The sequence below is a fragment of the Podarcis raffonei genome, chromosome 1 (genome assembly GCF_027172205.1).
Source record: "Podarcis raffonei isolate rPodRaf1 chromosome 1, rPodRaf1.pri, whole genome shotgun sequence".
Taxonomy (NCBI): domain Eukaryota; kingdom Metazoa; phylum Chordata; class Lepidosauria; order Squamata; family Lacertidae; genus Podarcis; species Podarcis raffonei.
This window is the reverse complement of record NC_070602.1, coordinates 138136452-138156421: the sequence shown is the minus strand read 5'-3', so window position 1 is coordinate 138156421 and position 19970 is coordinate 138136452. Positions and strand designations below refer to the sequence as shown.

At 42.9% G+C, this 19970-nt stretch overlaps 1 protein-coding gene across 2 annotated transcripts in view; it reads left to right on the top strand.

Moving 5' to 3' along the window:
• CPS1 (carbamoyl-phosphate synthase 1) overlaps positions 1-19970 on the top strand; it is a 158845-nt gene that overhangs the window by 17472 nt on the left and 121403 nt on the right. For both annotated transcript variants that reach the window (XM_053364704.1, XM_053364697.1), the window contains exons 3-6: positions 8118-8262; positions 8895-8984; positions 11214-11270; positions 13802-13894. In XM_053364704.1, coding sequence (XP_053220679.1) covers positions 8118-8262; positions 8895-8984; positions 11214-11270; positions 13802-13894 — 385 coding nt within the window. The remainder of the gene's footprint in view (positions 1-8117; positions 8263-8894; positions 8985-11213; positions 11271-13801; positions 13895-19970) is intronic.

Here is a 19970-nt window from a genome sequence, read left to right as displayed (position 1 = left end):
GGCTGCATCTGGCTGTGCTCTGTTGTCCATCCATCCCACCTTCGTCGCCAGTGTTAAGTTGTGGGTGAACATATCAGACGACACAGCGATTCTTCAAACAGCTCTTGTCTATTCACAGGCCAGAACAGAAATGAACTGTAACAACTTTCTAAAACTATCCAATCACTGAACGTCACTTTCAATCCCTTATTTGCATAACTACAGTATCCCCCTGCTGGGCCAGGGTGAGAACTTCAGTACATAACAGCCTTACTTGATGGTTTCTTTTGTGCAACCTATCTAGGCTGCCGTGTTTAATAAAATATTTGTTTTTAACTTGCATGCTTCATTGTATAAACATAGATGGACATTTTTACTTGTGAAAGAGACCTTGAGCCTTGTAGACGGGTGCAGCAACTGTAGTGAAATTGAGCATTTTTTATTTTTTACTTTGAGGTGGTTGTAGAGTGGGTTTATTTATAACTGAGAGGCCCTGGATTATTAGTGGAAGAGCAGAAGGTCCCAGGCTGAACTGCTGACATTGCCAGTTAAAAATGCTTCTGAGTTGACAGCCTGGGAAATGACCATTTTCTGAATCATAGCTCTCATCCTCCCCGACCACTGACATAGGTTGGCTGAGGTTGATAGGAACTAGGAGTTCACCATTGTCTGGTGGACAGTGGTAGAATTTCACTTGCTTTAGAGTGGACTGTACTGAGTTAGGTGGATGAAAAGTCTGACTTCGAAGCAAAATGGATTTGGGGGGCAACCACACTATATGCCTCATCTTTCTCACACGGTTATGATCAATATGCTTTTATTTGGGGTGGGGTGAAACAAGGTACCAAGATCTACTTGTTAGAGATGCTCCAACGGTGCAGGAGATGTTACTTAGTGTTTGAGGATCTCCCCCCCTTTTTTTGCTCCCCAGATGTAGAATTGATGGCAGTTACATGTCGGCCATTTTATCTGCCTAGAGAAGTAACTGTCATAATTATTATAGCTGTTTATATTCCATCTGATGCTAATGTCAGTGCGGCACTTTCTAAGCTATATGACGCCATCTCTAAGCAGCAGCAACTCCACCCAGAAGGCGCCCTTGTTGTGGCAGGGGACTTCAATCAAGCCTGCCTAAAGACAGTTTTTCCTAAGTTTGAACAGTTTGTGAAATTTCCCACTAGAGGACAGAATATTCTAGATCTCACGTATTCCAGTTTGAAACAGGCATACAGGCAATCCCCTTCCCCCACTTAGGCTCATCTGACCATTCTTCAGTTTTTCTATGTCCGAAGTACATCCCTCTCAGGAGAAGAATTCAGCCGTTTATAAAAACAGTTAGAATTTGGCCAGAGGGTGCTCTTAGTCAGCTCCAGGATTGTTTTGAGAGCACTGATTGGAGTGTGTTTGAACATCAAGATATGCATAGATACACAGATACTATACTTTCCTATATTAAAGTGTGCACCGACAAGGTAACATCGCAGAGATGCATTAGAGTCTATGAGAACTGTAAACCATGGATGACTGCTGAAGTAAGAACACTCCTGAAAATCCAGGATTCTGCCTTTAAGACAGGGAATATAGACATATACAGAGAGGCGAGAACAAATCTCAAAAAAGGCATTAAGGCAGCAAAACAACAGCATAAGCTTAAGGTGGAAAATTATTTAGCCGATAACAACATGAAACAAGTGTGGCAATGACTGCAGCACCTAACCAGCTACAAGGGCAATACGAGGAACGTGGTTAAGGCTGATGATTCATTGGCAGAGGAGCTGAACATCTTCTTTGCTCAGGGTGCAGTTGGTTGGGTTTTATCTTCTAGGGATAATTACCCTATTGAACTTTCACCTCTTCCCCATACCATTCTGACCCAGGAGTCCTGGCCCAGGGATGACTTGTTAGTGAGGGGATCTTACCCCTCTATTGAGGAGGCTAGTATGGGGTCTGGGATTCCCAATATTGAAGGGCTAGGGAAGAATGGTGGTGGTGCTAGATATCACTATCAGCGAAGGGTTTTGAGATGCAGTGATGCTCAAACCCATTCAAATCTATGCCCCATCCCAAAGGACAAGGGTAGGGTGAGCAGGGATTACCCACCTCCATCATTGGTGTTGTGCAATGCCAGGTCCATAGGCAATAAAACTGTGTGACTTTTTTGTCTCGCAGGGGATTGACCTGGCTTGTGTGACAGAGACCTGGGTATGGGAAGGCAAAGTAGTCTCCCTACGTGAGATAACACCTCCAGGTTTCTCTGCCCTCCACCAATCGTGGACTGTGGGTTGGGGGGGAGGAGTAGCGTTGTTAATCCAGGAGGATTGCTCTTTCAGGGCTCTACCACCACCGTCGATCTTCGGCATTGAATGTGTTGGTCTCATGTGGGGCACCAAGGAGAGCTTGGCTGTCTGGCTGGTGTACTGACCACCCAGCGCACCGGCAGCCACCCTGTCAGACCTGTTGGAGGTGGTGGCGGGCTGGGCCTTGGAGTTCCCAAGATCCCAAGAAAAGGATCTAGGAGTCTTGGTTGACCACAAACTTGACATGAGCCAACAGTGTGACGCGGCAGCTAAAAAAGCCAATGCAATTCTGGGCTGCATCAATAGGAGTATAGCATCTAGATCAAGGGAAGTAATAGTGCCACTGTATTCTGCTCTAGTCAGACCTCACCTGGAGTTCTGTGTCCAGTTCTGGGCACCACAGTTCAAGAAGGACACTGACAAACTGGAACGTGTCCAGAGGAGGGCAACCAAAATGGTCAAAGGCCTGGAAACGATGCCTTATGAGGAACGGCTAAGGGAGCTGGGCATGTTTAGCCTGGAGAAGAGAAGGTTAAGGGGTGATATGATAGCCATGTTCAAATATATAAAAGGATGTCACATAGAGGAGGGAGAAAGGTTGTTTTCTGCTGCTCCAGAGAAGCGGACACGGAGCAATGGATCCAAACTACAAGAAAGAAGATTCCACCTAAACATTAGGAAGAACTTCCTGACGGTAAGAGCTGTTCGACAGTGGAATTTGCTGCCAAGAAGTGTGGTGGAGTCTCCTTCTTTGGAGGTCTTTAAGCAGAGGCTCGCTATCAGGAGTGCTCTGATGGTGTTTCCTGCTTGGCAGGGGGTTGGACTCGATGGCCCTTGTGGTCTCTTCCGACTCTATGATTCTATGATTCTATGAAATTAGAGCAAAGTAATAATAATAATAATAATAATAAATTTTATTTATATCCTGCCCTCCCCAGCCGAAGCCGGGCTCAGGGCGGCTAACAACACTAAAGTAGTGCAACATTATAGAAACATTATAAAAATTAATTAAAATCAAAATTGATGGCAACCATAAACTAAAGTTTTGTAAAGATTGCCAAAGGAGGGAGTCAGGCTGTGCCCTGACCAAAGGCCTAGTGGAACAGCTCTGTCTTGCAGGCCCTGCGGAAAGATGTCAAGTCCTGCAGGGCCCTTGTCTCTTGTGACAGAGCGTTCCACCAGGTTGGAGCCGCAGCCGAAAAAGCCCTGGCTCTAGTTGAGGCCAGCCTAACCTCTCTGTGGCCTGGGACCTTCAAGATGTTTTTATTTGAAGACCATAAGTTCCTCTGTGGGGCATACCAGGAGAGGCGGTCCCATAGGTACGAGGGTCCTAGGCCGTATAGGGCTTTGAAGGTTAAAACCAGCACCTTAAACCTGATCCTGTACTCCACCGGGAGCCAGCGCAGCTGGTATAGCACCGGTTGTTTTCTGCTGCTCCAGAGAAGCGGACACGGAGCAATGGTTCCAAACTACAAGAAAGAAGATTCCACCTAAACATTAGGAAGAACTTGCTGACAGTAAGAGCTGTTCGACACTGGAATTTGCTGCCAAGGAGTGTGGTGGAGTCTCCTTCTTTGGAGGTCTTTAAGCAGAGGCTTGACAACCATATGTCAGGAGTGCTCTGATGGTGTTTCCTGCTTGGCAGGGGGTTGGACTCGATGGCCCTTGTGGTCTCTTCCAACTCTATGATTCTATGATTCTATTGGTTTTGGCAGACTTCACCGTCCATGCCGATGCTGCCCCCTCCTCACAGGCTCTGGACCTAGTGACCTCCATAGCAACACTGGGGCTCTCCCAGTTTGTTTTGAGCCCCACCCATCAAGCAGGCCACACGCTGGATTTGATCTTTGGTGCTGGCATAGATGCGATCATGCTCCCCCCTGTGGAAGTGCCATGGTCTCATCACTACACTCTGAAAGCCAAGATTGACTTTCCGCTCCTCCCCTGCTCGGGTGGCGAGCCTATTTGGGCTTGCCTGCGAAGGTTGATGGATCCTGATAGATTCCGTCAGGCCTTGCGGGACCCTGCTCCTCCTGGCAACTCATTAGATGAACTTGTTGAGGACTGGAATAACTGGCTCTTGGCGGCCATCGATGAGATTGCGGCTTAGCGCCCTCTGCGACCCCGTCAAAACCGGGCCCCTTGGTTTACCGAGGAGCTCCGGAAAATGAAGCGGGATCTCAGATGGCTAGAGTGAGTATGGCGACGGACTCGTGACGGAGCTTCAAGAACATCTTATAGGATGCTTATGAAAGCCTATGAGATGGCTATGAAAGCTGCTAAGAAATCTTACTTCGCAGCTTCCATTGCATCTGCTAGCTTTTGCCCGGCACAACTTTTTAGAATAATTAGGTTGATAACGTCCTTAGGAGGACAACCAAATTTAAGCACAAATTCGACCCACAGCTGTGAGGCATTTGCGAGCTTTTTTGTGGAGAAAGTCCTGTTGCTTTGCCGTGACCTCCCTGCCAAGTTAGATACAGTGACAGAACTGGAGGCCCCTCGACTGACTTTGGGTCCAGTGTTAGACCATTTCGATCAGATACTCCCTGCTGATGTGGATAGCTTCCTCCAAGCTGGTAGGCCCACCACCTGCCTCCTCAATCCGTGCCCGTCTTGGCTGATTAGGGCATGCCCAGATATCACGCAGACCCCCCTGGTTGAAATTATCAATTTGTCCCTTGGCATGGGGACATTCCCAGGGGAGCTGAAGGAAGCAATGGTGCATCCACTCTTAAAGAAAACTTCACTAGATCCTTTAGATCTATCCAATTACCGCCCAGTTTCAAATCTCCCATATCTGGGTAAAGTAATTGAGAGAGCAGTTGCTGAACAGCTTGGTAGGTTTCTGGAGGAAACATCGGCTTTATGTCTAACACTTGTCTTTCTTTCATCTTCTCCCTTCTTACATCAGCCAATTTATGAGTTCTAAAATTTGCTTGGAGGAACTATGTCTCTTACTGTAACTGCAAAGTGCTCTAATAAATTAATTATCAGAATCCTTTTATTGAGTGTGTTTTATTGTATTTTGATAAGAATGAAGGTTCCTGAGATTCCTCAGAGGTGAAGTAAGGTCTTGGAATGGAGAAAGTGAAAATGTTCATGAAGAAGTGAGGGAGGGAAGGAAGGAAGGATATACTCCTCAAGAGGGAACACAGACATGGGTCAACAGTTTGGACCTCTAAATGTCAGCCCTGGCTAACATAGTAACATGCTGCAGATCCTCCATCTGCAACAGAACATTTATAGGATCCCAACTTAACAAAGCTCAAGATTTTAGGTCAAGACCTACAGCTTTCACACAGTTGCAAGATGCTGTACAAACTGCGTTCTCTATATGCATGTATCACCTCAAGACAAGATGGACTCTTCAGTGGTTTCTATTATGTGAATCACCACAAGACAAGATGGAATTTTAAGCGGTTTCTCTGATAGTAACACTAAATTACAGGCAAATCTGTTTGCAAGTTTTTGAATCTGAAGGCAATCAGTTATGCTTTTTGAAAGCACTAATTACTATCTGTGTTAATATACCTGCCAACAAACAACTGTTTAATATAGATCAGAATGATGGAGGGCATCAAAGTTTTCTTCCCTGTGACAGATTATGGGCAATAAATCTTGTCACATCACTAAAGCCATGCAGCAGCTGATGGATTAACTCCCCTTCAACAACCTGCCTCAGTAGCAGAAACAGGTTTTTTGGTTTTTTTTGGCAGACCATTCTTTGAGCTTGTTTTTGCATGGCATGGCTCCTGTTTCCATAAAGATGCACCCCTTTCATGTTGCTTTTATTCATGTACCAGCCAGCGTATCTCATGAGCCTTCACACAAACTCTATCTCTCTTGGGATAAGAGCACACCAGGACCTTATTCCTTTTGTGCACTTGCTCAGCTTTGACAAAGGTGAGGCTGAAGGTGGGGTCAACAGATGATCCTTGCACAGGTGGTCCTGAGCCACCACTGGCAACAAGGGTCACCTCCGTAGCAAAACCAAGCATAATATGTATGAGTCATGCAGGACCTGGGCAGGATGGAGGCAAAGGAATGGAGTGGAAGATGGTTCAGTCACAGATCATCACGGCACGGATTGAGGAGGCAGGTGGTGGGCCTACCAGCTTGGAGGAAGCTATCCACATCAGCAGGGAGTATTTTGTATACTTCTTTCACTGACTAACCTGTTGGCTTGCAGCCAAGACCACTGGACTGAAATAACTCCATCATGGTTATTTGTCTGAGTCTGAATGCCTGAATCTGATGATGGACGTGCCAGGATCCGGTTTGCATGGTTGGTGTTGCCATGCACTCCAAGGCATTGCATTTTTCTTACAAACTTCTCTCACTGCATATAAAAGGTGTTTTTTGCAGTTTAAAAAGAGTTAATTGATATTAAAGGTTCTTGAAGCATGAGGTGCAAAATTTGGCTGATTGTAACATTATTACGACTAAACGACTAAACAACAACTACATTATTATTACAATTATTATTAGCTATGCCATATTTTGGGCCAATATCCACTGTAGTGAAGGACTTTTGTACAGTACAAAATCAGGCTGAAGATGCACTTGTGTATCTTTAGATTTATATCACTACAGCAATAACCATATTTATCTGTAAAAGAATTTACACTTAGCAAGAGACCAGGGGTGTAATTCATAACTGACTTATTTCAGAGCAACCCAGCTAATTTTAATAGGATTACTTTGTAATAATTGTAGCCTGATTGTGCATATTTATGTATTCTCCAGGCTTACGAAAACCATACATTAAAACTAAGGACCTAATTCATTTTAGTCGGTGGCAACACATACATATTCAAAGAGTAGAACATCGCAACCTGGAATATTTCATACCAATTGTTTAATTTGACACATAATTTCTCTCAATTGGCCTGCACACGCATTCGTTGATATCATTCTGTAACCATTCTGGATTATTTAAAGAGTTTTCCAGTCTGTGACAATCCATCTTTTCACAAGGATGTCAGCATTCCATAAAAATGCCTCTTGCAACTTGCTGATATCTGAAAAACTGTATGACTATTCAATTATATATAATTTAAATAACAACAACAAAATAAATTAGTTTTAGCTTGTGTAAATCATTCTGAAGAATCCCAATGTACTTGCAAACCACACATTGGGCATATTTTATCCTCTTGCAGCATGATATATACCCACTGCTGAAGTGAAACTCATCAGTTCAAGAATACCTCTCAACTGGGCAAAATACTTTATCTAACTGAAGAGGAATTTTAGTACCACTGGAAGAATATCACCCTATACTACTAATCCTCTGTCTCCCCCACCCCTTTTAAGTTACCCTTCAGACAGAGGGCCCCCTCTCCTTTACAGATGGTGAGAAACTTCATGACAGTGTACTTTACCAAGCCACTCAGCACCCATGACTTCAGATCATAGGTTGCCACTATCAACGAAGTAACAGCAAACTATAACCGTGGAGCTCATGCATGAGAAGCAACGAAGGAAGAAGCTCGGGAGCCTTCAGTGGACATTCCTGGTCACCAAACCATGGCTTGGCACTTTGTATGAATTAAACCATTGTTTTATATTTCCATGCAGCTATTTACCTACTGGTATGTTGTTCTTTTAAAAGCATAGCTGCTAACGGAATTTGTTTCTAAAAAACAATTATGGGATGAGCTTCCAATATAAGTAGTCCATAAAAATTATAAACTGGTAAGAACCTGACACACTTTTCTACTGCATCACTTTAAGCCTGTCCAGTATCCATGCTTGCTGCTTTGATAGGGAGCTTTAATCTTGACTCACTTTTTATTCCTCCCTCATGAAAATGATTTTCTGTTGTGTTCAACTCAGGAATACAGAAACCCTGACGGATCCAAGCTACCATGGACAGATCCTCACACTGGTTAACCCCATAATAGGGAATGGTGGTGTCCCAGATACTGCTGCTTTGGATGAAATGGGCCTCAGCAGGTTCTTGGAGTCTGAAGGCATTAAGGTAAGCAGCAGCGATATCAGAAAAGTCTCTCTCTCTCTGTTGTGGGGCAAGGTTCCCGATTGTTTTGCTAGTAAGTATATTGGTGGGACCCGGGTGGCGCTGTGGGTTAAACCACAGAGCCTAGGACTTGCTGATCAGAAATTTGGCGGTTCAAATCCCCGCGACGGGGTGAGCTCCCGTTGCTCGGTCCCTGCTCCTGCCAACCTAGCAGTTCGAAAGCATGTCAAAGTGCAAGTAGATAAATAGGTACCGCTCCGGTGGGAAGGTAAACGGCGTTTCCGTGCGCTGCTCTGGTTCACCAGAAGCAGCTTAGTCATGCTGGCCACATGATCCGGAAGCTGTACGCCGGATCCCTTGGCCAATAAAGTGAGATGAGCGCCGCAACCCCAGAGTCGGCCATGATTGGACCTAATGGTCAGGGGTCCCTTTACCTTTACCTATATTGGTATCCCTCATAGTCCTTCTGTAAGGTATATGAGATCATCTAGAAATGTATCCTTTGTATCCTTCTGATACAAACTCAAAGTGAAAACGTTTCTGATTGTCAAATTCTTTTGGTTCGTTGTAAGACAGACTTCAGGTTATAATTTAAAATTACATTTTACAGTCAGATTTGCTGTCATTCTTCACAGGTTTCAGGCTTGCTGGTGTTGGATTATAGCAATGAGTACAGTCACTGGCGAGCTGTCAAGACCCTCGCAGAATGGCTGAAAGAGGAAAAGGTGAGGAATATTTTTTGGATAACCAAGAGCAAATCACTTGCTGCAGTGGAACTAGTTTTCAAAACCACTTGACATTGAATGGCTTGAGCATCGTTATTTAAAATTATTGTTCAGTTGTTGCTTTTTTTGAGATGCCTACCTGTTACACTAAAACAGGGGTCAGCAAACTTTTTCAGCAGAGGGCCTGTCCACGGTCCCTCAGACCTTGTGGGGGGGTTGGACTATATTTTCAAGGAAAAAAATGAACGAATTCCTATGCCCCACAAATAACCCGGAGATGCATTTTAAATAAAAGTACACATTCTACTCATGTAAAAACACGCTGATTCCCGGACCATCCGCGGGCTGGATTTAGAATCATAGAATCATAGAATCATAGAGTTGGAAGAGACCACAAGGGCCATCAAGTTCAACCCCCTGCCAAGCAGGAAACACCATCAGAGGCGACTGGGCCGGATTCGGCCCCCGGGACTTAGGTTGCCTACCCATGCACTAAAACAACTGTAGAAATCTTTGTCTTCAGCAGGATTTTGCAAAACTTGTAACAAAAGTTGCATTTTCACTCCCTCCCACTCTGGTTCATTGATTAGTACATTTGGAATGTCAGGTTATATTTTAAAATGGTTGAGCTGTCGGCCTGTCCCAAGCCCTGTAACCTGTGGTTTTTTTGAAAGAGAATTCTCTCAAGGAGCACTACAGATTTAAACTGGTTTAATCTATATGTTCCCTCCCCACCAAGGAACCTTGGGAGTTGCTTAGATGGAGCACATAGGGGGAGCTAGCTTTCACAAGAGAAGTTTCTCTCTAAACATATTGCCAAATTCAGTTTCCAAAATGCTTTGGTAGAAGATATGGAAGTTAGTACTTTAAAGTCAATTTAATGTTGTAATGTGGACACGCCCAATAGGAAGCATGACGGTTAAGCACAATGTTTTCCCTACGTAGAAGTTATCCCACACAAGAATAAAGTAAACATAATATTCAACATGTAATACTGGCATGGCAAAACTATCATATGGTGACTGTTGCAAAAATAACGTAAGAACTGGACTTTAGAGAGCATGATTCGTAGACTCTGCTAAAATGTTGCTTCTGTTTGAGATCACTGCTAGTTTTAACGGGGGCTTTTCTGAACATCGGGCACTACATCTTTACACTAATGCAAGGATTAGCACTAGTACAAAGGGATTTGCCCTTATCCTCCATGCCCCCTTGTATATACCACCCCCAAATTGGGATGGTTGGAAGAACAGATCTAGAGGGAGCGTGGGGGCAGAGAGGAGGAAAAAGACTCTCCTCCCTGGAAGAGAGGGGAGTGGTTGTGGGCGGGAGACCGAGCTCCGCCCCTGGTAGGGGGCCTTAGCCCCCTCCCCTCCTTACCTGGCTGGTGCCCACGCCCACCGGAGGCAGCCAACCAGGTGCCTCCGGGGGGCGTGTGTAGCAGCTTAATGCTGTGGCACCAGCTCCGCCTCCTCCTCATTCGTCGTCGTCCCTCAGCGAGTCACCCACCCTCCACTCCCATTTAGCTCAGGGTCTAGGTTTTTGGCCTTGCTATGGACCTTAGGTTGGTCGCCCCGGTTGTCTGGGGGGGCCTGGTAGGAATTTTTCCATTTGGCATTAGGCTTTTTGGTTTTTTCGCCTACCTCGTAGCAATCGCCACAACTTTTGTGGTATTGGTGGGTAGGTTAGGCATTGGATTCATGTGTTGTGCTGTGTCAAGGGCTAGGTGTGGCCATCGCCTATGCTATCTACCGTGGGTTATTCCGTTAAAGGAATCTGGCGGTCGTGTATTCCGTCCGATGCCTGCTTGGCGGGAGGCCATGGCACGACCCTCGGTGACATCAGGGGGTGAGCCTATAGTTGGATTAGCATCAACAGGCTCCACCTACTGTTGAATAAACCCACCTCTTATAGTCATCCAATGCCTAAGCCAATACCTTTTCACTGCTGTAATCAATAAAGTTGTGGCCTTTCCTTGCCCATTAACCTTATATCACGTGTCCTTGTGTATTTATTTCACTTAGCGGGGGTCGGGCCCTCGATCCACAACAATCTGTTGCACAAGAAGAAATTGTACTGATGGAACATTCCCCTTTAGTGTTGCATTGAATATACCTTAGGATTTCCAGGATGGTCTTCCACAAAGGGAGCTAGTTTCAATATTCTGTTGGGAATGTAACTGACTTAGGTTTCTAAATTCTAATCTGCCTGTATCTGTGTTTTTTTCAGGTCCCGGCACTTTATGGTATTGATACCAGGATGCTTTCTAAAATAATTCGGAACAAGGTAGATGAAAAACAGCTGCGCTGGTCCATTATAAAACAACACCACCACCACACTGGGCTACCACAATAAATCCTGTATCAAAACCAACTATAAATCACAAACTACTGTGAAAGCCTCTGAATTCCATAGAACTCTTCCTCTTGTTAGATATTAAGAAAAAGAAAGGGGAGCAGTTCAGGTTTGCTAGCTGATTATAGAGCATACAAAGCTTTCTTAAGTCCTAAATGGACCTTGATTTTCCATTAATTTGCTTTATTTCTTTGTGGCCAAGCAGGCCACAATATACCCTTGAATTCCCATATTTCTCTCTCCTTCCTTCCTTCTTTCCTTTATTTCAAAGGGAAAGCTGAGTGCATGTTTAAATCTCTTCTGTTGAAATTCAGTGTTTCAATAGTGCTTTCTTATTAAAACAGCTAGCTAAAAATGTGAATAATATCTGCAGAATTGCAAGAAATAGGAAATTTCTAAGGAGCTGAAGTGACCATTTACAATGAGTAGAATTGCTGAGGGCCTTGTCAAACCACTAAAAGGTTCCTGGGAGGCTGGAGGGACATTGCTGCAGCCTGAGTGCTGGAAGAAAGACCTGCTCCCTGCAGAGCTGTAGCTGGGTGATGTTGCACCCCTGGCAGAACCATCCAGATTGCGCCCCCTAGCCATGGACAAGTTAGCTCTTCTTTCTGCCTCTCCTCTTTCTTGCAATGAGGATGTTAGTGGGAGTGGCGGGGGGGGGGGGAGCTCCACAGCAGTGGGACCGAGTTTGGTAGAAGCTCCACAGCAGCAGGACTGAGCTGCCCTACCCACCCCTTTGGTCTCTTCAGTGATAGCGGTGTGCTGGGTCCCCTCGCTCTTTGGAGACGCCTTGCTCCCTAGCAACGTGGGTTGGGGGGGGAGATGGAGGAGAATGCTGGGGCTGAGCAGAAGGAATATCTGCAGGGGCAGCAGGTTGTGTCACGGGGGAAATATGAGGGGCAAAACACACACAAGAGACATGGCTCCTTCCGCCACGGCGAGAGGTCCCGAGGCTGCCAGGTGGTGGGGAGCCACACACATCCCCTCACCGGCCCCTTGCCCTGGACAAAACCGTTCACTCTCCTCCTAAAGCCCAGTGTCACCCTCAACAGAACTGGCATTCCATTAAGAGTCATACACCAATATGCTGATAGACATTATCAGAAATGGACAGTGTCCACATAATGGACATCCATAAAATGGCAAAATGACAAAACCCTCAAACAAACAACTTGGTGTGAATCAGGCAAAAGTGTGGAAAATTCTTGGGGCAGGGAGTTCAGATGGATCAAGATTATAAGATTAGTATTGAGAGCTGAATCATGTAAAAAATTGGTTCATTTATAGTTGGATATATTTTTTTTAACAGCACCTTATTGCTACTCCTTAGTCAGATTAGGTTGGTGCATTATAACTCAAAAAGGGCAGATTTTGCTGTTGGAATTTAGAGATGTGAAACCCTCAGTTGTCTTCATTCTCTCTTCTTTATTCAGTTTAGGCTAATTTTAAAAAGTTATAAAGTTGTTGGGTAACTGTTATGTACTGAAGTTCTCACCCCGGGCCAGCAGGGGGATACTGTAGATAGTTATGCAAATGAAGGATCGAAAGTGACGTTCAGTGATTGGATAGTTTTAGAAAGTTGCTACAGTAACGTTGTACTGGAACTCTATATAAGCAGGCTGACTAAGCCCTTCAGTTAGTTCTGTTCTGGCCTCTGAATAAACAAGAGCTGTTTGAAGAATTGCTGTGTCGTTTAATATGTTCACCCACAACTTCACAGTAATTATTTCAGTTCCTAAGAAATTTTCTCCCCCATTACCTGATGCCACTCTCCTTTCTTGTGTGCACTCATCTGTTGCTGGAGGCGCTGGAATGCGTTTCAGCTTGCATTAAGGCTGGTAGGTTTGCATGGGGAGAAAGTAGATAGAGAGTGGAACCTCCAAATTTCCTAGGCAGTCTTTCTGACCTAACCTGTGCTGACCTTCCTTCTGATTGAAACTCTCAGGGTAGCTGACATAACTTTGTATTCATCCTCCTTCTCAATCTCACTTCAGGAGAAGGGATGTTTTTCTTTTGTCTCTCTTTGTTCCTCCAAGTTAGATAGATCTAGGATCTTTATTATCCAACATGTATTTCTTAATAGCTTTTTATTTTATACTAAAAGTCTCTGTGTGGTTACATCCAGGGTAAAATGTGTTCCTCTAAGCAGGGGTTTGGGGCAGTGCTCAGTTCAAGCTGATGCACATAAATCAGTTCTACTGATGCACATAATCAGTTCTATTGATGCACATAAATGACCTATGCTCATCATATGAGGCCTTGAATCGTGTGCCTCCTCTGCAAGAGATCCAGGCCTTTTCTGTGGTGGCTCCCAGTTTGTTGTCATGTTATATATTTTGTGTTTTGATTTCATGTTTTATGTTGTAAACCATCCTGTGATCTTGGGATGAAGGGCAATTTATAAATTTAATAATGATAAAATATAAAATGCTATCATTTGTTTTATTTTTTTCTCTCAACAGGGAACTGTTCTTGGGAAGATTGAATTTGAGGGTCAACCTGTGCAATTTTTGGACCCAAACAAGAGAAACTTGATAGCTGAAATTTCAACAAAGGTAAACATTCCACTTTTAGTGTGCTAGTCTCATTTCCTACAAATTTCATGACGAGTTTGACTAATGTGTATCTGCTAGAAACAGGCTTGGCTGGAGAAAGAGTAGGTCAGGTATGTTTAGCGTGTCTTGTAGGGACAGGGGAGCATCCCAGTGGCAACTTCTGGATGGAATTGCTAACTGAGTTGCTTCCAGTTAACTTGTTTTTGGGAGAGCTAGAATTCACTCCTGTGCTTAGGATTGAAGGAAGGGCAGTGCAATGGAGACTCTCCCTTCTCCTCATCTACCCTTTGTGGATTATTTCCATTTAGTTTTCCTAAATAAAATTCAATTAGCTGACATATTATCAGGTAACATTTCCTAATTGTTAGAACTGGTCAGCTCTGGAATGAATTATGCCATCTATCCGGAATAACTAAGGTCCAGAGAATCTTGAAATTGTGAGGAGTAGGATGAGCTGACTCTTATGGTGGATATTGGGTATGATGAAGAACACAGGACTGTCACAAAGATCAGGAAACACTTGTGAAGTCTCTGGCCACAGTGGCCTCAATGAAAATTGCCTCCTCCAAGTGCCTCCTTCATGCATTAATCGGATTTGAGCATTTTGTTTTTTGTTATAATATTTTTTATTGGTTTTACATAATTTTATACATTTTAGCTTTAACCATTTCAAGCATTACAATAAAAGGTTCAGACCTCCTTCTCTCCCTCCATGGGTTCCATATTTAAAATAAAGTTTTCTGCAACTTTTACCATTACCCATCTGTTATATATCCGTAGTTATTGTAGTTAATTCCACATTACAAGTGTCATTCCATCCCTGCCAATGATTTTAACTGTTTACAGTGGTCTTTTAAATGAATTAAGAATTTACTCCAGTCTTTTAAAAATACTTGATCTTCCTGGTTTCTGATCTTCCCCATCAGTTTCACCATCTCTGCATACTCCATCAGTTTTGTCTGCCATTCTTCTCTAGTTGGTAATTCTCCTTCCTTCCATCTCTGAGCTAGTAGCTTTCTCGCTGCCATCATTGTATACATTAAAAGTTTTTTATCATCTTTTGGTATCTCTTCACCTATAAACAAATGTACAGTGGTACCTCTGGATGTGAACGGGATCTGTTCCAAAGTCCCGTTCGCATCCAGAGCAGAATGCAACCCACGTCTGCACGTGTGTGGGTCGCGACTCGCCATTTCTGCGTATGCGCAAGCGGCGAAACCCAGAAGTAACGCGTACTGTTACTTCTGGGTCGCTGCAGAGCGTAACCTGAAAACGCTCAACCTGAAGCGACTTTAACCCAAGGTATGACTGTATTTTTAAACATTTTCTTTAATTCATTGTATATCATTTCCCAGAAAGCTTTTACCAGTGTACATGTCTACTACATATGGTAAAAAGTACCCTCCTTCCCTTTACATTTCCAGCACAGATTTGAACTAGTTTGTACATTTTTGCAGTTTTACTTGGTGTTAGATGCCAACAATAAATCATTTTCATATAATTTTCTTTCAATGAACAGCACGGATTTGAGCATTTTGGTTACAGGGGCTGGTTATCCCACAGAATGTGAGGTTTACCTTTTTTATGGTCTGGTTTGTATTATTAGATGTCTTACATATTACAATTCTAAGCATAATTTATCAGTGAGTAAGCTCCACTTACCTTGAGCAAATATTATTGTTGTTTAGTCGTTTAGTCGTGTCCAACTCTTCGTGACCCCATGGACCAGAGCACGCCAGGCACTTCTGTCCTCCACTGCCTCCCGCAGTTTGATCAAACTCATGCTGGTAGCTTCAAGAACACCATCCAACCATCTCATCCTCTGTCGTCCCCTTCTCCTTGTGCCTTCCATCTTTCCCAACATCAGGGTCTTTTCCAGGGAGTCTTCTCTTCTCATGAGGTTTGTCATTGTTTTTCAGCCAAGGAGCAGGCGTCTTTTAATTTCGTGACTGCTGTCACCATCTGCAGTGATCATGGAGCCCAAGAAAGTAAAATCTCTCACTGCCTCCATTTCTTCCCCTTCTATTTGCCAGGAGGTGATGGGACCAGTGGCCATGATCTTCATTTTTTTGATGTTGAGCTTCAGACCATATTTTGCACTCTCCTCTTTCACCCTCAATAAAAGGTTCTTTAATTCCTCCTCACTTTCTGCTATCAAGGTTGTGTCATCTGCATATCTGAGGTTGTTGATATTTCTTCCGGCAATCTTAATTCCGGCTTGGGATTCATCCAGCCCAGCCTTTTGCATGATGAATTCTGCATATAAGTTAAATAAGCAGGGAGACAATATACAGCCTTGTCGTACTCCTTTCCCAATTTTGAACCAATCAGTTGTTCCATATCCAGTTCTAACTGTAGCTTCTTGTCCCACATAGAGATTTCTCAGGAGACAGATGAGGTGATCAGGCACTCCCATTTCTTTAAGAACTTGCCATAGTTTGCTGTGGTCGACACAGTCAAAGGCTTTTGCATAGTCAATGAAGCAGAAGTAGATGTCTTTCTGGAACTCTCTAGCTTTCTCCATAATCCAGTGCATGTTTGCAATTTGGTCTCTGGTTCCTCTGCCTCTTCTAAATCCAGCTTGTACTTCTGGGAGTTCTCGGTCCACATACTACTTGAGCCTGCCTTGTAGAATTTTAAGCATAACCTTGCTAGCGTGTGAAATGAGTGAAATTGTGCGGTAGTTGGAGCATTCTTTGGCACTGCCCTTCTTTGTGATTGGGATGTAGACTGATCTTCTCCAATCCTCTGGCCACTGCTGAGTTTTCCAAACTTGCTGGCATATTGAGTGTAGCACCTTAACAGCATCATCTTTTAAAATTTTAAATAGTTCAGCTGGAATACCATCACTTCCACTGGCCTTGTTATTTGCAGTGCTTTCTAAGGCCCATTTGACTTCACTCTCCAGGATGTCTGGCTCAAGGTCAGCAACAATACTACCTGGGGTGTACGAGACATCCATATCTTTCTGGTATAATTCCTCTGTGTATTCTTGCCACCTCTTCTTGATGTCTTCTGCTTCTGTTAGGTCCTTACCACTTTTGTCCTTTATTATGGTAATCTTTGTACGAAATGTTCCTTTCATATTTCCGATTATCTTGAACAGATCTCTGGTTCTTCCCATTCTGTTGTTTTCCTCTATTTCTTTGCATTGCTCGTTTAAGAAGGCCTTCTTGTCTCTCCTTGCTATTCTTTGGAAATCTGCATTCAATTTCCTGTATCTTTCACTATCTCCCTCGCATTTTGCTTGCCTTCTCTCCCCCGCTATTTGTAAGGCCTCGTTGGATAGCCACTTTGCTTTCTTGCATTTCTTTTTCATTGGGATGGTTTTAGTTGCTGCCTCCTGTATAATGTTGCGAGCCTCCACCCATAGTTCTTTAGGCACTCTGTCCAGCAAATCTAAATCCTTAAACCTGTTCCTCACTTCCACTGTGTATTCATAAGGGATTTGGTTTAGATTGTATCTTACCGGCCCAGTGGTTTTTCCTACTTTCTTCAGTTTAAGCTTGAATTTTGCTATAAGAAGCTGATGATCTGAGCCACAGTCAGCTCCAGGTCTTTTTTTTGCTGACTGTATAGAGCTTCTCCATCTTTGGCTGCAGAGAATATAATCAATCTGATCTTGATGTTGCCCATCTGGTGATGTCCATGTGTAGAGTCATCTCTTGTGTTGTTGGAAAAGCGTGTTTGTGATGACCAGCTTGTTCTCTTGACAGAACTCTATTAGCCTTTGCCCTGCTTCATTTTGATCTCCAAGGCCAAACTTGCCAGTTGTTCCTTTTATCTCTTGATTCCCTACTTTAGCATTCCAATCCCCTATAATGAGAAGAACATCCTTCTTTGGTGTCACTTCTATAAGGTGTTGTAAGTCTTCATAGAATTGGTCAATTTCAGTTTCTTCAGCACCAGTAGTTGGTGCATAAACTTGGATTACTGTGATGTTAAAAGGTCTGCCTTGGATTCGTATCGAGATCATTCTATCATTTTTGAGATTGCATCCCAGTACAGCTTTCACCACTCTTTTGTTGACTATGAGGGCCACTCCATTTCTTTTATGGGTTTCTTGGCCACAGTAGTAGATATGATAGTCATCCGAACTGAATCCGCCCATTCCCATCCATTTTAGTTCACTGATGCTCAGGATGTCAATATTTATTCTTGCCATCTCATTTTTGTTTTTTGTTTTTTTTAATAATTTTTTTATTGATTTTCCAACATAAATTAAAACACATTACAACTTACAATACATAGACAAACAAACATATAAACACGTATAATTTCATAACCTCTTTTTCTTAAGCCTAATTTCAACGACTTCCCCATGCCTCCCTTTTCTGCATCCCTGTTTTAAACTTTTTCAGCAACCCCTAATTTCAATTACTTATAATTCACTTTCTTTAATCCTTTTTCTCTTACCCAATTATTTACCGCTGCAAATCTCTTTTACATTACCCATGACATTTTAGCACTCATTAATTTTACAACAGTTCTTAAGATAAACTTTAAATTTCTTCCAGTCTTCTTCCACCGTCTCTTTTCCTTGGTCACGGATTCTGCCAGTCATCTCAGCCAGTCCCATATAGTCAATCACCTTCGTCTGCCACTCTTCCAGCGTGGGTAGTTCTTGTGTCTTCCAATACTTTGCTAAAAGAACTCTTGCTGTTGTTGTAGCGTACATAAAGAACGTCCTATCTTTCCTTGACACCAATTGGCCTACCATGCCCAGGAGAAAAGCCTCTGGTTTCTTATGAAAGGTACACTTAAGAACCTTCTTAATTTCATTATAGATCATCTCCCAGAAGACCTTAATCCTTGGGCACGTCCACCAAAGGTGATAGAAAGTACCTTCAGTTTCCTTACATTTCCAGCATTTATTATTGGGCAAATGATAGATTTTTGCAAGCTTGACTGGGGTCATGTACCACCTATAAATCATTTTCATAATATTCTCTCTTAAGGCATTACATGCCGTGAACTTTATACCGGTGGTCCATAACTGTTCCCAGTCAGCAAACATAATGTCATGACCAATGTCTTGTGCCCATTTAATCATAGCTGATTTAACCGTTTCATCCTGTGTATTCCATTTCAACAGCAAGTTGTACATTCTTGACAAATTCTTAGTATTGGGTTCTAACAATTCTGTTTCTAATTTTGATCTTTCCACCTGAAAGCCAATTTTCCTGTCCTGTTTGAATACTTCATTTATCTGGTAATAATGAAGCCAGTCTCTTACTTTAGACTTCAATTTCTCATAACTCTGTAGTTTCACTTTCCCCCCCTCTTGTTCTATAATTTCCCAGTATTTTGGCCATTTAGATTCCATATTAAGTTTTTTCACTTCCTTAGCTTCCATTGGTGACAGCCACCTAGGGGTTTTATTTTCCAACAGGTCTTTATACTGAATCCAGACATTATATAGTGCTTTCCTAACAATATGGTTTTTAAAACCTTTATGAGTCTTTACCTTGTCATACCATATATATGCATGCCAACCAAACCTATTATTAAACCCTTCCAAATCCAGAATATCTGTGTTCTCAAGAAGTAGCCAGTTTTTCAGCCAGCAAAAAGCCGCTGATTCATAATACAGTTTTAAGTCTGGCAGGGCAAACCCCCCTCTTTCTTTTACATCAGTTAATATCTTAAATTTTATTCTGGGCTTTTTGCCCTGCCAGACAAATCTAGATATATCTTTCTGCCACCTCTTGAAACAGTCCATTTTATCCACAATCTGCAATGTTTGAAACAAAAACAACATTCTCGGCAAAACATTCATCTTAATAACAGCAATTCGGCCTAACAAGGAAAGTCTCAAGTTTGACCATATTTCTAAGTCTTTCTTAATTTCTGTCCAACATTTCTCATAATTATCTTTAAATAAGTTCACATTCTTAGATGTTAAATTAATCCCCAGGTATTTCACTTTCTTTGCTACCATTAATCCGGTTTCACTATGAAACCTCTCTCTTTCCGCAGCTGTTAGATTTTTTTCCAGTACCTTCGTTTTCTGTTTATTCAGCTTAAAACCTGATACTTGACCAAATACTTGTATTAGCTCTAAAACTCTTTTCGT